The 20,458-nt window shown below is 31.4% G+C and overlaps 2 protein-coding genes across 6 annotated transcripts in view; one reads left to right on the plus strand and one right to left on the minus strand.

The window, feature by feature from the left end:
* Positions 1–14,906, plus strand: part of Cfap36 (cilia and flagella associated protein 36) — a 48,530-nt gene extending 33,624 nt beyond the window's left edge. The window contains exons 11-12 of one of the 3 annotated variants that reach the window (XM_026399923.2): positions 2,076–2,147; positions 14,175–14,906. In XM_026399923.2, the coding sequence (XP_026255708.1) occupies positions 2,076–2,130 (55 nt within the window). In that variant the 3' untranslated portion in view covers positions 2,131–2,147; positions 14,175–14,906. The remainder of the gene's footprint in view (positions 1–2,075; positions 2,148–14,174) is intronic. The other 2 variants (XM_026399922.2, XM_026399926.2) reach the window with 2 other exon arrangements.
* The window catches only part of Ppp4r3b (protein phosphatase 4 regulatory subunit 3B), a 57,234-nt gene continuing 36,925 nt past the window's right edge, over positions 150–20,458 (minus strand). For 2 of the 3 annotated variants that reach the window (XM_026399921.2, XM_026399919.2), the window contains 7 exons: positions 18,576–18,617; positions 16,516–16,674; positions 13,115–13,284; positions 11,057–11,196; positions 10,490–10,674; positions 8,816–9,018; positions 150–944 (listed from right to left, as the gene is read on the minus strand). In XM_026399921.2, the coding sequence (XP_026255706.1) occupies positions 849–944; positions 8,816–9,018; positions 10,490–10,674; positions 11,057–11,196; positions 13,115–13,284; positions 16,516–16,674; positions 18,576–18,617 (995 nt within the window). In that variant the 3' untranslated portion in view covers positions 150–848. The remainder of the gene's footprint in view (positions 945–8,815; positions 9,019–10,489; positions 10,675–11,056; positions 11,197–13,114; positions 13,285–16,515; positions 16,675–18,575; positions 18,618–20,458) is intronic. The other variant, XM_026399920.2, reaches the window with a different exon arrangement.

A 20,458-nucleotide genomic window follows, 5' to 3' on the forward strand; every position in this document is an offset into this window, starting at 1 on the left:
TTCTGTTCTGTCCATTTCCAAGATTCTGAAGAGGATCATTATGGAATACTAACTGTTTTCATGGCTACTATTATCTCAAAAGTGCTGATTTAAAAATTTTATTAACAAAACTATCCATTTTGAATGCAGCTTATTTTTGTCAAAATACATACTGAAAATTCTTGGTGTAGAAAATTTAACGTGTGCTGTAATACAGGGTGTATCTCCCTCCAACTACTCAAAAGGCTGAATTTCTGTGAAGTCTTCAAAGAAATGGTCCCAAAAGCTTGACTACTACTTCTTCTTCTTCTTCTTTTTTTTGATAGTTCTATTTGTTTTCCATATTTTTTTTTTTAAAAAGAGGCAACTGATTAAAACAATAACATGGCCAGCACCATTATACAAGTAATGTTATTGGGTTTGCAACTGAAGTTTTGTAACGTTTTTCTAGACTGGATACCCCCCAGAGCAACCCTGCATTAATATTATTTTACCAACCTTTTCCCTCCCCCAAACCTGAGACTTTCCTTGCTGAGAAACTATCTCCCAGGTTCTGGTAACTAGCCTTTTTTTTTTTTTTTTAAATTAAAAAAAAATTCTTTTTTTTCCCCATTTTTTACAGCCTGAAAAGGCAAACCCCTTAATCCTAGCAAGCAATCAAGTTCCTGGGAATCCTTTTTTTTTTTTCCTTTTTTTCTTTTTTTTACAGAACTAAACTCTCCTAGATGATATACTGAGGATCTTCTGCTACTCCTTGTATATTTATAAGTTCAAGTGAGAAAGCTTTCTGATTCAGATTTTTACACTCATTGAACAGTTGCAGCATTTTAGTAAGAAGACCACACGTTGGGAGTCCCCCAGTAAATATTTTATGAGCCAAGACGAGGTCTTTTCCTGGGGGATGTTTCTTCTTCTTCATCTTCCTCTTCATCATCTGGATAATCCACTAAGCCAACCAAACTTCCCTATTGAAGAATTAAAAAAATGTTTTAAACAGGTAACTTAAAAAAAAAAACTTATTGGTACAATTATTAGTACAAATGTTTTCACTAAAAGATATTAGAAACTATTTTTCTAAATCAGACATATCTGATATTAACACATTGGAATTTAAGAAAGGAACTGCCTGAAATCATGAACATTTACTGAGTTCTAATTGGTAGCATACTCAGTAATCCTCAGCTTTTCTACTATTTCTTAGATTTTTAATGAAACCTCAGAACTCAATTCAATTCAGCAAAACTTCACTGTGGGGAAATGAAGTCTGTAGTCTGTTCATGTGTGTATTTTATTACTTAGTACACATTGTTTTCATTCTGCTTTTGAAGAATAGTTTGAAAGGCTGAAGACATCACTAACCAGTAACATCACCTGGTTACTAAAAGCTAATAACTGAAAATAAGGATGAGGCAATTCAAGGTTTTGACCTTTTATGAACAACGGACTCCTTTTAAAGTCCAATTGAAGCTCTGTACTCTCCAGAAAATTGTAGCAGTGCACAGAATTGCAATTACTTTGAACTAACTCCATGAAACTTAACAAATGTTCCACAGGTTAAGAGGGCTAAGTGTAAACATTATTTAGTTCAAACCCTTCAGACCTGTAGTGGATGAACAAATACAGCTGAAGTATAACTCATCCTTCATACCTAAGAATATAGGCATCTGGTGTTAACATTTTTTCAGAACATAAGTAAAACATTACTGTTCATCAAAAAAGGGCTTTGAGCACCTAGAATAGTTATTATATGTCTGTGAACTAAATATATTTGTGAGAATCCTACTTCTTTCTCAGCAAAGTCATAGATGGGTCTGAAGTTCCAGTAAGCAAGAGGCAGCATATTAATACATTGATTGTAGTCTTGAGTTCAAATTGTAATGTTTTTACTATATATCTGCAGGAACCTAGGCAAATGATTTAATATTTTTATATTCAGTTTTCTTCATCTGTAAAATTTGCATAGTAGAAGTATTTAGATCTTACTGAACTAGTTGAAAATTAGATTGAAAACACAAGATATAAAGCACTTGGTATGTAGTGTTCGGTAAGTGCTCTTAGCTACCATTTATCATTATTTCTGTTATTTGGTTTATAAGTCACACAAATTGGGAGAGAAGAAAGAAGAACTACAGCATAAAAAGGCATCAGTGATATTCACAAAGATGACCGTGAGTTACCAATACATTTTAATTATGCTTAAGAAGATGTACCATAATGTACAAATATTTCAGTCTCAAATGGTTAACACCTAAATGATATTTTTTGGCTTAAGATTAATAAATTGTCTGAAAAGCCCACCAAAACAATTTAATTTTGAATTTTATTCATATTTCAATGCATATACATACCAAAAACATACATTTAAAAATCATGTTTACAATAAAAATAAGAATACAAAAAGTGAAATGTTGGAAGTCAAAAGGCTTATATAATCCAGATGTACCCTATGAAGTTGGATAGATTCCATATTTTTAATATATACATCCAGAAATTTATTGTTTTAATATCAAGTTGTTAATAAGTACAGGTACCCACAATCATGTTCCACTTAAAATACATGGTAGAAAGGTTCTGATGTTAGCACATAAATTCCATTTTATTCTTTTAAAACTTTTGTATTCCATTGTATGGACTCACCCATCAAACATTTTCTGTTGACGTTTGGATTGTTTTCAAGGAGTATTCTCTTAAAAATTTCATTTTTTATAATGATTTTTCTTATTAATAAAGTTGAAAACCATTTTTGTATGTGGAATATTATATGGATAAGATGTGAAGTTATTAAGGATTTCTGCACTATAAATTCATCTAGTTTTTTCTTAGCACTAATTTTTAAAAATCATTACATCTGAGAACTTACATTGACCATAGCTGTTGGAAGATCGATAAATGCATTTACTTCTGCCTTCTAAAACTTCACTGAAGTGAAAGAAATTTACCCTCAAAGAAATGGAAGAGGGAAAAACAGCATAGGAAAGCTAAGGAATATTTGGACAAGAAAAATCAGAGACAAGGTAACTCTTCTAATAGAAACCAGAACTAAGTATCTATAATGAGATAAAGAAATGAGAATGAGATTTTTCTTAGAGAACTTCAGAAGACTCAACAGCAAAGGTACAAAAACAGTGGGGGAAAAGAGGGAAGACAAGTAAAACAGACAAACAGGTCATTGATTCTGTCCCTCTGATAGCCACGAAATCTGTGTTGGCTTCCATCACCACCATTTATAAAGAAAATAGACTCTATAGAGAAAATAACTCTATAAAGAACTTTCGGACTTAAGGCAAAGTAAAGGGCAAAGGTAAGATGCCAGGATGAAAATGGGATAAACTTTTCTGCAAAACTGAGCAGGCATCCCCCCACTTTCTTTTTCAGGCTCAGAACACCTCAGTGAAGCTTATACTTCCCAGGTGTGGTAGACTAGCTATGCTGTAACAATTAGTTCCTACCCAAGCCATTGGAGCCATTTAAGTGGGTGGTTAAACTAAACTACCTTCCCCAAAGTACTGCTCTAAGTCCACATCATAAAAATCACCCTTTTAAAGTATACAATTCAGCAATTTTAGTAAATTACAACCATCATTACTAATGCACCATCACTACTAATTCCATCACCCTCCCCTATTCCTAAAAGTCTCAAACCGCATTAACAGTCACTTTCCAGGGTCTGTCCGAGTCTTTTTTCCATTGGATTTGTGGTGTATGGCTTTTGTGATTGGTTTACTTTGCTTGTTTTCGAAGTTTAATCTATATTGTAGCATATATCAGCATATCATTCCTCTTCATATCTGAATAATAACCATTATTTGGATATACCACATTTTATTAAACTAGTCATTAGCATAGCAGATGGACACTTTTTGGCTATTCTGAATAATGCTGCTATTAACATTCATGTACATGTTTCAGTTTTCTTGAATATATACTGGGATGTGGAATTGCTGGAATCACATGGCTAACTTGTGTGTTTAATTTTCTGGGGAACTACCAGACTGTACTCTGAAGCTGCTGCATTTTTACCTCCCATCAGCAAGTGGGTCACAATTTCTTTGCAACCTTGCCAACACTGCTTTTGTCCAGTTTTTGTTAAAATTACAATCATCCTAATGGGTGTGAAGTGGTACTTTATTGTAGTTTTGTATTTCCTTAGCAGGCTAATAATGCTAAATATTTATGTATTTTATGTATTTTCTTTGGAGAAATGTCTATTCAAATACTTGTTCATCTCAAAACTGGGTTGTTACATTGAGGTATTGGGTACCAATTCCTTATATGATTTGCAATATTTTCTCCCATTTTGTAGGTTGTCTTCACTTTATAGTAGTATTCTCTGAAAAACATTAGTTTTTAATTTTGATGAAATTCAATTTATTTATTTTTTCTTTTTATTTCATATCTAAGATATCCCTGCCTAATCCAAAGTCATGAACATTTACACCTGTGTTTTCCCTCAGGGTTTTATGTTTTTAACTCCTATGTTTAGTTCTTTATTCATTTTGAGTTGTTTTGTACATGGTGTGAGTTAGGGATCCACTATAACTTTTTTGCATGTGGATAGCCAGTTTATAACATCATTTGTCGATCCTTTCTTTTACTGAATTGACAACTTGTTAAATCTTTTTCTTTTTTTGTTTCTGAGACAAGGTCTTGCTATGTTGCCCAGGTTGGCTTCACACTCCTGGACTCAAGCAAGTCTCCTGTCTCAGCCTCCCAAGTAGCTGGGACTTATGCTACCGTATCCGGTTACTTATATGAAGCACCAAAAATGTAAAGAAAATATCAAATACAAAACAAAAGTTAAAAAAGGAATCAAGACAAATTATGAAGAGACAATGTAATTTTTTTCTGAAACAAACCATCATCTAAGTAAATTATCACTAGAGGAATTGAAGTATGCAAGTATGCTTCAACATCCAGTAATTAGAGAACAACAGTATTTAGTATGTATAATATATAATAACATTAATGATATTAATAACTCAGTATTAATAAATCTGAAATGGAATTCAAGAATCATCCTTCACTGAAGGAAATAAAGAAGATATATCTTACTAACACATGATTTGAAATATTTTCAAAAAATCAAAGCGATAGTTTTTATATTTCCCTTTTGATATTAACAACTTTTATCTCACCTAACTGCCTTGATCAATACACCAAACAACAGCAGTGTTAGTGGCATTTTGTCATGTTCCCGATTAAGTGGGAATACTTCTGGTATTTCCTATGTACAAAACTAGCTTTTAGTAATGGAAGTATATATCAGGTTAAGAAATTATCCATTTATTCCTATTTTACATTTGGAATAATTATCAGAATCATAAACACATTCTATGTAGAAAAATACATGTATGTGAAATGATGACTGTAGGTCACATTGTTGCAGTGCTTCTAACTGCAAAGAGCAGGAAATAACTTTAATGTCCATTAATCGGGTTTAATTATAGATTAAGGTATATTCATCCTTTTGAAGTCTATGCAGGAGTTTTTCTAATATTTTCACATGGAAAGATCAAGTGAAACTTTACATGAAAAAAAAATGAAGGGTTGATTTTTTTTTTCTGTGAATCTGTAGCAAAAGAAGTATCTGTTTTAGCATTCACTAATCACATTAAGAAGCTACTAAGTTTTTTCCTCAGAGAATGTGTATATAACAAAGTGCTCTGTGTCTTTATAGCATTCAAATCTTTAAAAAGTATCTTTTAAAAAATTTCATTAGGGGAGCTGGTGCTATAGGTCAGTGGTAAAGCGCTTGCCTTGCATGTGTGAGGCACTGGGTTCATCCTCAGCGCCATGTAAAACTAAAGTGTCTACAGCTAAAAAAAATATTTTAAAAAAATTTCATTAGGACCTAACATCTTGCCCATCTTCAACTGTATCAATTGACACTGGTGATGAAATAGCTAAACTAAAGGCCACTGGGATAAAGAACCTGACATCTTTAAGGAATGTGGCCACAGTTTTTCAAGAGTATTGTGAACAAATTAAATTAGTGCTTTAGTTCTATGAACTCCTATCTTAATTTTGTGAAAATCTACTGTAATGGGGCAATTAACATGTTTTAAGAACAATCACTGTTTTTATCCCAAAAGACACAGATTATATTTTATAATCTGTTGTTAGTGACAAAAGGTTGGAAAACACATTTGTGCTTGCACTTAATTGAAAAAATTGTCTGGAGGGATAAGGAAATATCACCAAAAAAAAAAAAAAAAAAAAAAAAGGGACAGGAAAACACAGAAATGATTAGTAGGACAAATCCAGAAGACTCCATCCAAATAATACCTTATAGTGAAACAGCAGAAAATGTTCCAAAATAGAAGGACATGACTGTTCAATGGAAGAATGACTGTTAAACTCTGGACAGCAATAGCTTCAATTTTTTTTTAGAAAAATTATTGCCAATCTGGTTTTGCATTCAGTTAAATTGTTAATAAGAAAGAGTTTAAAAAAGAAGATATACTCCATCAAAATGAGACAGGAAATCAAGAAAAAAACAGAGACATAGGATTTGGGAAACAAATAATATTATAAGACAGGAGAGAAGCAAAAATAAAGTCTTAGAGTAAAGGCAAAAAAAGGAAGCCTCAAGACAATGGCTGTGTAGCAAGTTTTGAGAGCACAGAATGAAAGATTTCAAGAGAAAAATGCACGAAAATAACCTAAGAAAAGTCCTTCAGAATTAGCAATGGACACATAACTATTTTAACAAAAGAAAAGGCAGTACTGATGTTTACTCTAGAAAAAGTGAAAATTTATAAAGACTAACACTACAGAAGAGTATAAAATAAACAATATTTTATCACAAACTTATCAAACACTTTTTAAAAAAATTACGATAAAGAGAGAAATAAAGTGCGGATGCTGTAAGGAGTATTCAAATGTGAAGATAAGAAAGCTAAATATTCATTCCATAATAAGGAATTAACAAATTATGTCTGAACTTGATAAACAACACAGCAGCAATAACATATTACTTACAAAAGTAAAAACAGCTATTAAGAATATAAAGCACCAGCTGCTGTGGTGCACAGCAAGTTGGGAGGCTGAGGCTGGAGGATCACAAGTTCAAAAAGCTAGCTCAGCAACTCAGTGAGGGCTTGCTTCAAAATAAAAAATAACAAAGGGAAGGGGATGTGGCTCAGTATTTGAAAGCCCCGGGGGTTCAATTCCTAGTACCAAAAAGAAAAAAAAAATTTTATATATATATATATATATATATATATATATATATATATATATATATATATATATATTGCAGAAACATAGTACTGATTTTTTAAAAAAATATAAATGTGACCAGTATTTGACTTTTGAAAATAAGTACATGTTTTATGTTGATTTAAAAAAGAAAGTGCTAAGCAGTAATCTAAGCACGATACATTTACTAAATAATTTAAATTTCTTAACAAGCCTTATAAAGCAAGTGCTGATATATCGCCATATAAAATCAGATAACTAAGGCCTGGAGAAATAAATAACTTATTCAAGGTCAAATAGCTAGAAAGAAGCAGAGCCAAGATTTGAACCACACAGTAAAATTCCATGGGAGGTATTCTTAATGTCTTGATATACTAATATCAATATATTCGATATACTTACTGAAGAGTGAAAATTAATTTTAAAAATTTCTAGTTAAAAAAACCAGAATGTTTCAAAGAGAATCTCATTGAAAATGCTACTTATGTTATATTTAATCAAAAGCCTACCTCAATACAATACTGAATGATTCATTAAATTATGTGCATGTACAAACATGGCATAATAAGTTATGTGGAACTACAATGCACCAATAAAAAAAGTTATTCTACATTTCTGCTAAATAGTAAACTCAAAGTATATTTCCTGTTCAAAACAAGATGTATTCCTTAAGTTTTGTACTACTATAACATTTTCCTTGTTTTGTCTGTCTGTCTATCTATCTATCTATCTATATATATATATACACACACACACCAACTGATGTCCTATATTCTAATGCATTTTAATTTTTAAGTCACTCTTTTTTGTGAAAGAATGGTTTCACGCATTGAAAAAATCTAAATAAACAATAGAATAAAAGTTTGATATAAAATTTAAATTTGTAAAAATAAGCAATGGGAAGTACAAATTGCTGTGAGAATTACAGATATATTCGTAACCAAAGATTCATTTACATTAAGAAAAATATAAACCAATTTTTAAATGGCACTATGAACAGACAACACACAAAGGAGAGAATTCAACCTTACTACTATAATAAGTGACACATAATTGGAAAAGAGATATTACATACTCTACCTAACTGGAAAAGATTAAGAATAATTATAACAACACTGACAAAGCTGCAGTGATTCAGGCACACCCATATACTGCTGATGGGAAAATAAACTGATACAGACCTTTGGAGATGAATTTGACAATATGTGTGAAAACATTCTAGTACTTTAACTATTCAATAAAATAATGTAAAATACAACAACTAGTAGTCAAATCAGTGAAATATCAGAATCAACTTAGTACTAAAAAAAACAATTAGGTATGGGAAGGGATGGGGAAGGATGCTTACATATATTATGATATAGCTAAATGAGATTCTACAGTCAATAACATTTTAATAACACAACATTCTTATAATAGAAGCAGACACACAATGTGTTTATTCCTATAAATTTCAATTTTGTGTCAGATAAACTCAGATCTGAAGAAAAATAAATATTAACTATCATGTTCTGATGGTTTAACTTCTTTCCTCTTTGAAACTGCTCTGATTTTACAAATTTTCTTCAGTAAACATGAAACAATTTTACAGATGGAAAAGGCAAAGTTTGTTTTTGTGTAGTGCTAATTCACATACCTTGGTGGCTGTTACTGACGTAGTCAAGTTTGTAGTTTTGGAAGAAGACCCATTAGAACTTGCTGGTGGTGTCTGAGCCACAACAGATTTACTGTTTGTACTGTTTGTTCCATTAGCAGCACTCGAAGAGTGGGAGAAAGTAAATTTGAAGCCACCAGAAGATGTCCTTTTGGGAAGGTTTTCCTTATCTTCACTTTCTTTTGCTAAAAGCAAAAGTAAAAATTTGAGCCTATATCAATAAATAATGCTAAATCAAATCATTTGAAAATAACAATTAAAACATCAAAATAAAACACCGCCTTTGCTTTCTAAGAGGATAGCATGTGTATGGTGATATCTGTATAACCTGGAGTCCCAGAAATCTAATTTTGTGAGCATCAGAGCATTAAGAATCATATAAGAGGGCTGGGGATGTGGCTCAAGCGGTAACGAGTTCGCCTGGCATGTGCGGGGAGCTGGGTTCAATCCTCAGCACCACATAAAAATAAAATAAAAAAGAATCATGAGAATCAGCCATTCTATGCTAGAGTTCTACAATGTTGTACTGTTTTCTTGAAAAGATTCATGTACTGTCTACTGTCTGCCTCTTCCTTTTATTGTCTTCTGTTCACTGACTCTATACTTCTTTATTCGTTGTTAAAACCTAATAACCTCCCCCACAATTAATACTTAAAACATCTATGATCAAGCCTATCAGTGTCTCATTCCCTGAATATTCCAGTTTCCTTATATTTCTTTTATGGCATAAGCATAATATCCAGTTACTTTTAATATCCAGTTACTTCTATTTCTGTATGTGATTCTTTTTTTTTTTTTAAGAGAGAGAGAGAGAGAGAGAGAGAGAGAGAGAGAGAGAGAAGAGAAGAGAGAGAATTTCAATATTTATTTTTCAGTTTTTGGTGTACACAACATCTTGTTTGTATGTGGTGCTGAGGATCGAACCCGGGCCGCACGCATGCCAGGAGAGCGCACTACCGCTTGAGCCACATCCCCAGCCCCTCTGTGATTCTTAACAGCATGGCACTCAACACTGGCTGCAATACTTAAAGTATGGCCTTACTGCTTCTTTCAACAGTAGTAAGAGTGGTACCTATAAGGATTAAGAAGAATCTATCAAAAGGTACATATTCCTTATAAGTCCAGGAAATAAATTTTTATTAAGCATTTAAATGATATTTGCAAGACAGTATTCCAAAAACGCCAACTCCTCAGGACATAAAATTAAAAGATAAGTAATAAGATCTTAGTTTTATAAAACAAGTTAGACATATCTGAATGCCGGGGGAAATTTAACTTTTTTTCTTAATTATTTTCTTTAGGCAAGTTTTATAAAAGCTTTAAAATTTAGAACAAAGTTATTTCTTTGAGCTCAGTTTTCTAAGCTTTAAAAAGTGAAGGTAAAGTACTACAGAATATTTCTTTGAATCTATATATTTTTTATTATTCAATAACAGAAATCCTCAAATAATCTAGTAATAAAAATCCCTAGCAGAATTTTAGTGTAGAATAAAGCCCAGACTCCATAGAAGGAAAAGTGTTAGTAGATGATAAAATTTCTAAATAAAAACCAAACATGAAAAAAAAAAATTAAACATGAAAAGAATGCCCATACAGATAAATTTCTGTACTAAACAAAAGGAGGCACAATTTTTTTAAATTTCAGAATGTTAATACCTTTTTTAGTGTCCATAAATTTTTCATAACTATCTGGAAAATCATCTTCTGGCTTAGATTTTTCAACTGGTGCCACAACTGCTTTTCCTTCGTCCTCTTCATCTTCATTAAACCACATTTCTTCATCCTCTTCCAAGGCTTTTGCATCTCTGCGAAATCTGTTACTACGCAATATAGATGGTACACTGTAAGAAATATATCACAAATATTGAGTAATGATTTAAAATTCATGACTACATTAGTTCCAAGAGAAACTAAGGTAATTTTAACTGTGTGAAAATTATATCAAAATCACCTCAGTCATGGTACAAAATATAGTCCAATTCTCCAAAATATTTTCAAATATTATAAACTCAACTAAAAATTCATCTTGAGTTACCATACAGGGTAGCAAGTCATCATATAATGGATTTGGGGTTACTAGATTATTTGGGGTAAGGTTACTAGATTATTTGTGCTATCTAGTGACAGAAGATTCCTTGGTAAATTTCAAATAAAAAAATCTAAACTATGGAAATGTTTGGATTCAATTCTGTAAGCTATAAGTACAATATACTCCAGCAATACCTGTTCAGTTTCTGATTTTGTCTGTCTTTTTCTTGTTCATATTTAGTCTTCAATCCTTTGAATGTCTGAACATATTCAATCGATTCAAGTGCTTTATAAAAGTTTTCAACTATATGTGCAGTCAGAGACTTGATATCTTCCTGTATAAGCACAAAATTTACATTTTAAATACAATACAATGTTAGAAGAAAAAATTTTAAAAAATGTAGTTCCAAAGCTGATTTAAAAAACGTTTTTCAAAATCACTTTCCAAAAATAAATGTCCCAGTTTCTTTATACATGAACCAGGACTCCACAAAAACTTGGGAAAAAGGAGAAGCAATTCACTGGAGCCCTTTTTGGAGATATAAAAAGTAAATGGATTTAATTTACATCTTTGATTTTTTGCATTTTGTAGCACTTCACAGTTTAAAAAGCACTTTCACATACAATTTCACTTGATTCTCACGATTCTATTTCGTTTTATTATACTGTTTTCTAAAAACACAAAATGAGACAGAGAGGCTGGGTGTTCTGATTAAGAGCACATGGCTTATTACTAAAGGGCAGATGTTAAAATCATATTGTAACATCAATTTAGTGACTTCTGTTTACCAAAATAGCATGTTGTATCTAAATAATAAAGTAGATTCCTTTGACAATAGTACACACATAGTTCCAATGAAATACATATCTGGAATTCTACTTGTTTATTCCTGGTATATACCATTTTATATGGACCAAAAGAATAATTTTGGGAATTCAATATATTTATTACTCAAATTTACTTTCAGAAAAATGTAAATTCAATTATGATACCAGGGATGGGATTGTGAACCAACGTATCATTTTGTCAGTATTAGGAAAAAATACATGTTAATAAAAAAGTACACAAATATATAAAAAGCTCTGATTCCTTAAAAAATATGCTATGAACCTGGGTTCAGATACTAGTGAGCCAGTTAACTGCATTCCTTCTTTACTAATACTCTCAGAAAAACAATCTAGTTAGCCAAATAATCTTCATATGAGAATAACATGTAATCAGTGGAAATCATATTTATTAAGAAACAACTAGAGAGTAAATTTCTAGCTTTCATTTTTTAAAAATTGTTCTTTCCAACAATGTAGTCATTTCCTTGATGGAATAATTTCTGTGTGTATATGTGCAGTAGAGGTAAATTTGTTGTACTGATTAATTTGTTGTACTATCTTATTCCTATAGTTCAAATATAGCTCTCTCCAAGATCTTTTTATGACATATCTTTTGTTGCTTGAAACTGAGACGAGACATAGTTTCAAATACTGATTGTGCTACTAATCAAATGAAAGCTCTTGATCACTTTGGTTATCTTAATTTCCTCATCTGCAAAGTAAGGTAACTGAAGGAGAACATCTAATCCTTGTCTTTCTGGTCTTTCCAACTTAAAAATTATAAGATCTCATCATATCTTTATGTATTTTGCATCAATTTCTACCAAATTATTTCACAATCTTATCTATCCATCTTTTTTTTAAATTACTACCCTGTAACAGAAAACTACCTTAAATCACATGAATGGTATGCATGATTGAAATGCTCATATATGCCAAATGTGATCCTGAAACATTTGGCCAGTAAAAATGGAACTGACAAAATTAAGTAATTGAGGGGCTATATATAGCTCAGTTGGTAGAATGCTTGCTGTGCATGCAGAAGGCCCTAGGTTCAATCCCCAGGACCACAGAAACAAAAAACAGTTTACACTGAATTTCACTTTTAGGACCTGGATTTGATCCCCAGCAACACACACACACACACACACACACACACACACACACACACCAAAACTAAAACAAAACACACTAAACTACAACCACATGGCAAATAAGAATATAATAGTATCTGGATTTTTAAAAAAATTTTAGTTTATTAGAAATAGGTTCTAAGACACTTAGAATCACAATTTTAGGAGAAAAAGGGGAACGAAGAAATCACTTGTTTACATATTATTATTTTACTTTTACATATAATTACTTCTTCACAAATAGTTAATTCTTTTACATATAATCACTAAGAGTTCTTTAATATAAACTTACCACTCTTATAAATTCAAACAACTCAATAACAGCTGAATTCAACAGATTGTACCGGGTTCCATTATCCAGAAGAGCATTTATAACTGGCTCAAAAAGATTTCCCTTGGTGATGTAACGATTGTAAAATTCATCTTTAAGGCCAATTATCCGTCTCATAAAGCGAAGAGCACCTAATTAAACATAAACAAGGGAATAAGCTGGTGATTTGACTATAATTTATTATTTTAGAAGTAGTTTTGCCATAAAGTAGTATATACATTCTTCTAAAACAAAAAGTAAAATTGTGCACTAAAACAATTGGGTTTTTGAGAAAAATAAAGAGTTCAGGGAAGATAGGTGAAAACTGGTACAACTTTATATCCAGAGTTAACAATATCACAGGAAAAAGTATCTGGGAGATAAATAATCCACTTAGGTGATCAGCTCCATGGCAAAGAGAAGGAAAAAAATATTAAAAACCTATAAATGACGATGATGATAACACTTAGCAGTGCTTGGCAGACACAGTAAAGATAGTTCAGTATGAATTGGGGCCAAGGTCGGGAGAGGATTGGTATACAGTCTGCCAAGAGTCAAGATAGCCTTTCTGGGAGAAGGAAATCTGAAGGCAGATGTTTCCAGATTTTCTGAAAATACACCAAAGGACAATAGAGGATATCTAAAAAAAATCTTTTTGTTTCATTTTTTAACTTTTCCAATGAAGGTTATAATTCCTCTCCCATGATTCTAGCTCTTCCTGCCTTGAAAAAACCATCTGTGAATTACCACTACTTTCACATTATAATAACATTCCCTTATTTACCAACTGTAAATAACAACTGTAAATAACAACTATTTTTCCTTGGGAAAGCATGTAGTGTGGTAGATAAAAATATATTTATAAAAGAAAAAATAGCAATGAGCTTCTCATATTTTAAAATATTAAAAAAGAAATTTCTCTTTTAACGAGCTTTTCCTAGCTAAATAAATTTAGCAATATCATTACTAAAATTTTTAGGGAACACAAAGGATTGTGTTTTTAATCTTTTTTGTAACCTTTCCCTCTTAATTTATTCTACAGATAACATCAATTGTCTGTTCAAGAACGGAAGTTGGTTAAATGATCCAGTTGTGCCTGCTCTAAGAAGCTCAAATATCTGAGAATAAAATACAAACAGGTTACATAAGGTATAAGTGTATGTTAACTGGAACACCACCAAACAAATGTGGGGAGAAGTGCTAGACTTACAAATCACCTCTTTTTGTGGCAGGATAAAAAATATTTCATTTGGGATTGAAAAAACAAAACAAAACAAAAAAACCCAAAACCGAAAAACTGGCAAAGGTGTGACCAATCAGGCATCCATAAACTACTGTGAAATGACATGCATGCAAAGCTACAGTTACAATGCAACTTTTAATGATAATTCTAAAGCAACATATTTAAATACTGGAAATTCATTCCATTAGAATATAACCATGTTAATGGGAGTACTGCACAATCATCAAAAAGTACTATTTATCAAAAAACAGATGGGAAAATCTACTATGAATACATTAATGCTTCTAAAATTAAAATTCAAATAGAGTAATTCTAATCATGATGAACTGAAGAAAATAATTTTTTTAAATATTTATTTTTTAGATGTAGTTGGAAACAATACCTTTATTTTATTTATTTATTTTTATGTGGGGCTGAGGATCAAACCCAGGGCTGCACACGTGCAAGGTGAGTGCTCTACCACTGAGTCACATCCCCAGCCCCTGAAGAAAACAATTTTTAAGATACTGCTAAGGAAAAAATTCTTAAGAGTAACAAAAGAAAATTATGAAAAAGAAAAAAGAGGGTACTCAGTAGGTTCTTAAAATAGAAATATTTTAACCTCCCAGTACTGGGAACCTGGGTAGTTTACCACTGAACTAAATCCCTAGTCCTTTTACAGGCGAGTGCCACTGTGCCCAGCTCTACAGACATATTATAATGGCACAATAAACATTGCTATTATTTCAACTGATGAGATTAAAGAATAGACAGTCCATAATTAAGACATAAATGTATCTGTTTAACTTACTGTTTAATAAAGGTGGTATTTTAATTTTGTGGGGAAAATGTGGTTTATTTAATAAAGGTGTTGGTATGGTTGTCTTATCCATCTAGAAAAGAACAAATCTAGACCATCACTTCAAACCATATCCAAAACCATCTTTCAGATGCATTATACACCACACACACACGTAAAAAATTAAAGAATAAAAATATTAGAAGAAAATTGAAAAGAATACTTAGAACATAGAAGACTTCCTGAACAAGACAAAAACAAAAAACTATCAACAAAACAAAACAAAACCCCAAAGACCAGGAGGAAATAAACTGTATTTTTTGTTAACGAACTCTTAAGAAAAAGATAACATGTAATTCACAACAGAGATAAATGAATATTGTACTAAAATTGGGACAATGCAAATTAAAAGAAGAATGGAATACCACATTATCATCAGATTGATACCATTTTAAAAAGGCAATAAGAGTACAGGGATATTGTCAAATGCTTCAAGTTTTGGGGAAAGAAATCTGGCAGCTATATGTTAAATTAAAAAAAAAATTATAAAAATGTATGTTAAAAACTATGAAGTATATATAAGCACTTTATCCTGGCAATCTTATTACTGGGAAGCTATTTTACATAAATAAATAAATCAACATATAAAAAAATTAGTATTTCAGGCTATTTACAACTGTAGTTTGGAGTGGCAAAAAAGCAAAAATAATCTTGCAATCCATTCACTAGAAAATGATACAACAGTTTATGAAAGAGATTATGAAATGATCTGCTATCTTTAGGAAAAAAATTAATCTATACTATATCAACTAACCTAGAGTACCAGGACTGAGGGGCAGACAAATAAGTATGTTAATATGAGTTAATAATACAGTTTCTGTACAAACAAAAACAAAAAATCCTGTGTGTGTGAATATGTTTACGTAAATTTGTATAGCACAGAGAAAGGAATGAAAAGGAAAAAATGTATACAATTAATAGTAACATTGGCTATTTTAAGATTATAAAAATAAAGGAGGTTAGGGAGATTAAGTTAGTAGAACATGATAGTCTCATGAGCAAAGGGAAAAGATGGCAGGCCTGGTTCTATTAGTGAAATGCTGTCATTGCATTGTATTGTACAACAACAAAAATTAAGCTAAATGGGTGCCTGATTCAAGTTGGGAACCACTGTAATCTACTCCCCTGGCCCTTTAAGAACAGAGACGATCAGGACTTCTTACAATCATCTCATTAATAGCATACACACTGCTCAACAAATAAATAGAAAAAACTTCAAATGGTAATTTAGCTATCATCTCTACCAAAAATGTTGTTTCTTAAAAAACATTTTACAGAATGTCCATTTAAATTGTTACTTACACAAAGCCAGGAAAGTGTGCTTCGAATTCATCAAGACCAAAACTCTTCTTAGCAAGTCCTTGTTCATAATGTAGTTTTTTATATGGTATGTGTGATGTTCCACACAAAATGTAAGTAACTCTAAAATTAAGGCAAGTAGCTGTGCTGTTTGATAATTATCTAAAAAAGAAAGTCATCTCATGAAAATAAAATATTATAATAGACTAAATAAGCTTATATCCTATATATTAGAGCCATTTTCTTGTCTGTTTTTATGACAATTAAGAAGGCTGTAGATGTATACTTTTTCTTAGGCGGACTATCTGAAAGTATTATCAGTTTTACCTACTAAGTAGATATTTTCTAACAGAAAGAAAACAATCTGAATCTACAAATGTAATATAACCTTCATTTCACTGAGTTTTCTTGGTAATGCTTCCTTAGTAAGTATTATCATTAATATTAATGATGCTATAAAAGGATTCATACTAAAGAGGAATTACTTCAAATGTTTTGTCTAAAGTGCTCAATACAAATCTCTTAAGAAAAATTACTATACTTTTTAAAAAATATTTTTTAGTTGTAGATAGACGATACCTTTCTTTTATTTATTTTTATGTGGTGCTGAGGATTGAACCTAGTGCCTCATACGTATCAGGCAAGCACTCTACCATTGAGCTGCACTGCAGCTCCAACTATGCTTTCTTTGAACACATCTAAGGGAAAGATATTTTTGGCTATTTGAATATAAAGTGAAAAAATATTACATTAAAAACTATTAATTTTAAAAGCATCAATTCATGGTATCCATAAAGAGAGGCCCTCTGAAATAAACTAGTGTGCTTTTCCCCCTCAAGAAGCTTTGATTTGTAAATTCAAGAAATGATTATGAATTGCTATCAAATTTTAATGTGTATTAAGGACTTATATGGATAATTATGCTATATTACAAATGTTTTAGGCAACGAAATAGGAAATATTAAACTGTGAGAAAACTGTGGAATCACAGCCTTACAAAATAGGAAAAAAAATTCAACATCTCCAAATATAATTTTTTTTTAAATACAAAAGATGATAAGCACATACTCTGTGGAAATATAAGCCCATTTGGAGTAAAGCAGCATTCTTTTTCATAACAAAATGGCCATAAAAAATATAATTCTGGTATTTCAAAGATTGCTTCCACTTTAAATGCAAGTAAGAAGTTTTACTTATTCCCAACATAAATAGCCAGTATGTCTCAGCCAAAATTCCTCACCATTAAAAAATAATTTTTTATTTTTCAAATCTACAATTGTATTTTTAAAAGGATGCATGGTGTTTAACAAATATCTTGTTTACCCTTTCCTACATTAAGTGAAATTACTCATATCTCTACATATCTCTGTCTAACCCAATTTAATTTCTAAATAGTCTCCTTATTTGAAATTGGTTGGGGATTGAATCCAGGACCTCGTGTATGCTAAGCAAATACTTTACCACTGAACTATATCTTCAGACCCCATTCTACATTATTATTAGAGACAGAGGCTCCCTAAATTGCCCAGGCTGAAATGGAAATTGTGATACTCTTGTTTTGGCTTCCTGAGTGGCTGAGATTACAGGCATGAATCCCCTTACCCAGATCTCTCCAGGAAATTTCATGAACCTGGCAGAAAAGATGAAAAGCTAGGTGCACATAGTATAGTTTCAATATTACAAGACCCACACCTATTATACCTGTTCCAAGTGGAAGTAACAATGTTTAGACTTAGGTTCAAGGATAGTAAGAACAGACAATGCCTTCTTCAAAACCATAACAGAAAATACGCTGCAAATTTACAGAAAAAAACAACTGTTTTTTCCATATTTTGTATTGAGCAGGTGAAATTTCTTCTTTATTATAAAGAAATTTTCTTCTTTATAATAAAAGAAATTTATTAAATTTTCTTTCTTTATAATAAAGAAAAAAGTGAACCTATTATTTGATTTTATCTTATGTTGAAAATATGCTTTCCTTAGCCTTATATAAATGCTTTATACTCTGAGAAAAAAATAACTTAGAATTTGTATTAGTTCAGAAAATATGAATTTATACTTACCAGGGCAAATTGTGTTGTTTCTGTTAGATCCAACTATGTTATCTAATAAAAAAAAAATTACAATTAACTACTTCAGTAACAATATCTCATACCTCTCAGATACTTTATAATAAGTAAAACTCATCTTTAATCAATCACCTTTAACCTTCATAATGATCATTAAGAGCTGGCTGCCTTGGTTAGTTATATACATCTATCTGTAATCTTCCAAAAAATTGGGCGCAGATGTGGAATTATTAAAAGACAACATAGGATAAGTATTCTGATAAAAATATAAGTGAGACCATAACCAAAGATAAGACTGACTGATAAATCTTCTTTTATCTCCCATTCATCATTAACAATCAGGATATTGTTATATCCTCTGGATCACATATTTAAAAACAGAAAATACAGAAATTTTAAAACTCTGGAATAACATATGTTAATGATATGCTTTAAAAAATAAAAGCAGGACATTTTTTCAGGCATATATAGTTTATCAAGCACATATAGGTACACTGCATAGGGAAACGCATTGCACAGAAAAGCAAATTACACTGTATAAGAATGTATACTGAAGCATTCTTTTTTTTTTTTTTTTTTTTTTTTTTAGAGAGAGAGAGAGAGAGAGAGAGAATTTTTAATATTTATTTTTTAGTTCTCGGCGGACACAACATCCTTGTATGTGGTGCTGAGGATCGAACCCGGGCCGCACGCATGCCAGGCAAGCGCGCTACCGCCTGAGCCACATCCCCAGCCCTGAAGCATTCTTTTAATAGCAAAAAGCTGGGCACAAAGGTATATGAGAAGTGGAATAGCTAAATTATAGCCTATTCATACAAGAGAATACTGTGCAAAGATTTTTAAATGCTATTTATTTAAAAATAAATAAGAACTCAAGGTATCAATATGAATAAATCTCAAAAATAGCATCAAATAAAAGGAAAGAATGCAGGTTAATATGTATAATCAGAATAAATTTAATATGAAAAACAATGCTCTATTATACATATATAAAGCATATGCAAATATAAGTGATAAACTCCAAATTCAGCATACCTTGAGGAATGGGGGAGTGGGGATAGAATGGGAATGAGAATTTGAAGGGGCATATTTTCACTGAAAAAAATCTGAAAAGAAGTTTAGTAAGTTAGTTTTTTATAAAGCCAATACAGAGTATGAGTATTTGTTCTATTATCTATTTACTTCTGTATGCTAGAAGTGTTTTACTTTAAAATGAACATTAAATTGAGTAATTATAATTTACATAAATGGAATCATTCTATAGTAAAATCTTCTGTGATGTGTTTTTGTACCCATTCAGTTCATATTTTTGAGAACTACTCAGTTGATACATCAAGAATCATTTCAATCACTATAACTCTGTATGGTATTCCATTATATGAATATACCATGCTTTATTCAATTCCCTACAACAAACAATGCAGTAACATTCTTATACTACCATGTATATGCATAAACATTCCCTATGTTTATAGGGATATATAATCAGAAAAAAAATCTATGGTATTATAGGGTGTGTCTCTGTTACAACTTTATTTTTTGTAAAATTCTGTTTACTTTCTCTTAATTGATTTCCAATGTTTTCAAGATAGTTGCTAATACTCTAGTATGCCCCCACATACTTGCTTCTTCTTCTTTTTGGTACTGGTGATTGAACCCAGGGGCACTTTATCACTGAGACACATCCCTGAGTCCTTTTTTAATTTTGAGATGGGGCCTCACTAAGTTGCTAAGGCTGGCCTCAAACTTTCAATTCTCCTGCCTCAGCCTCCCAAGGTGCTGGGATTATAGGCATTATCACAGAGTCTGGATGCCCCCGCTAATTTCTGATTTCACAAATTCAGCTGTATACTTATCTAAGTCCTTTGTTTAAGCTA

This window comes from Urocitellus parryii, chromosome 12, assembly GCF_045843805.1.
Source record: "Urocitellus parryii isolate mUroPar1 chromosome 12, mUroPar1.hap1, whole genome shotgun sequence".
NCBI lineage: Eukaryota > Metazoa > Chordata > Mammalia > Rodentia > Sciuridae > Urocitellus > Urocitellus parryii.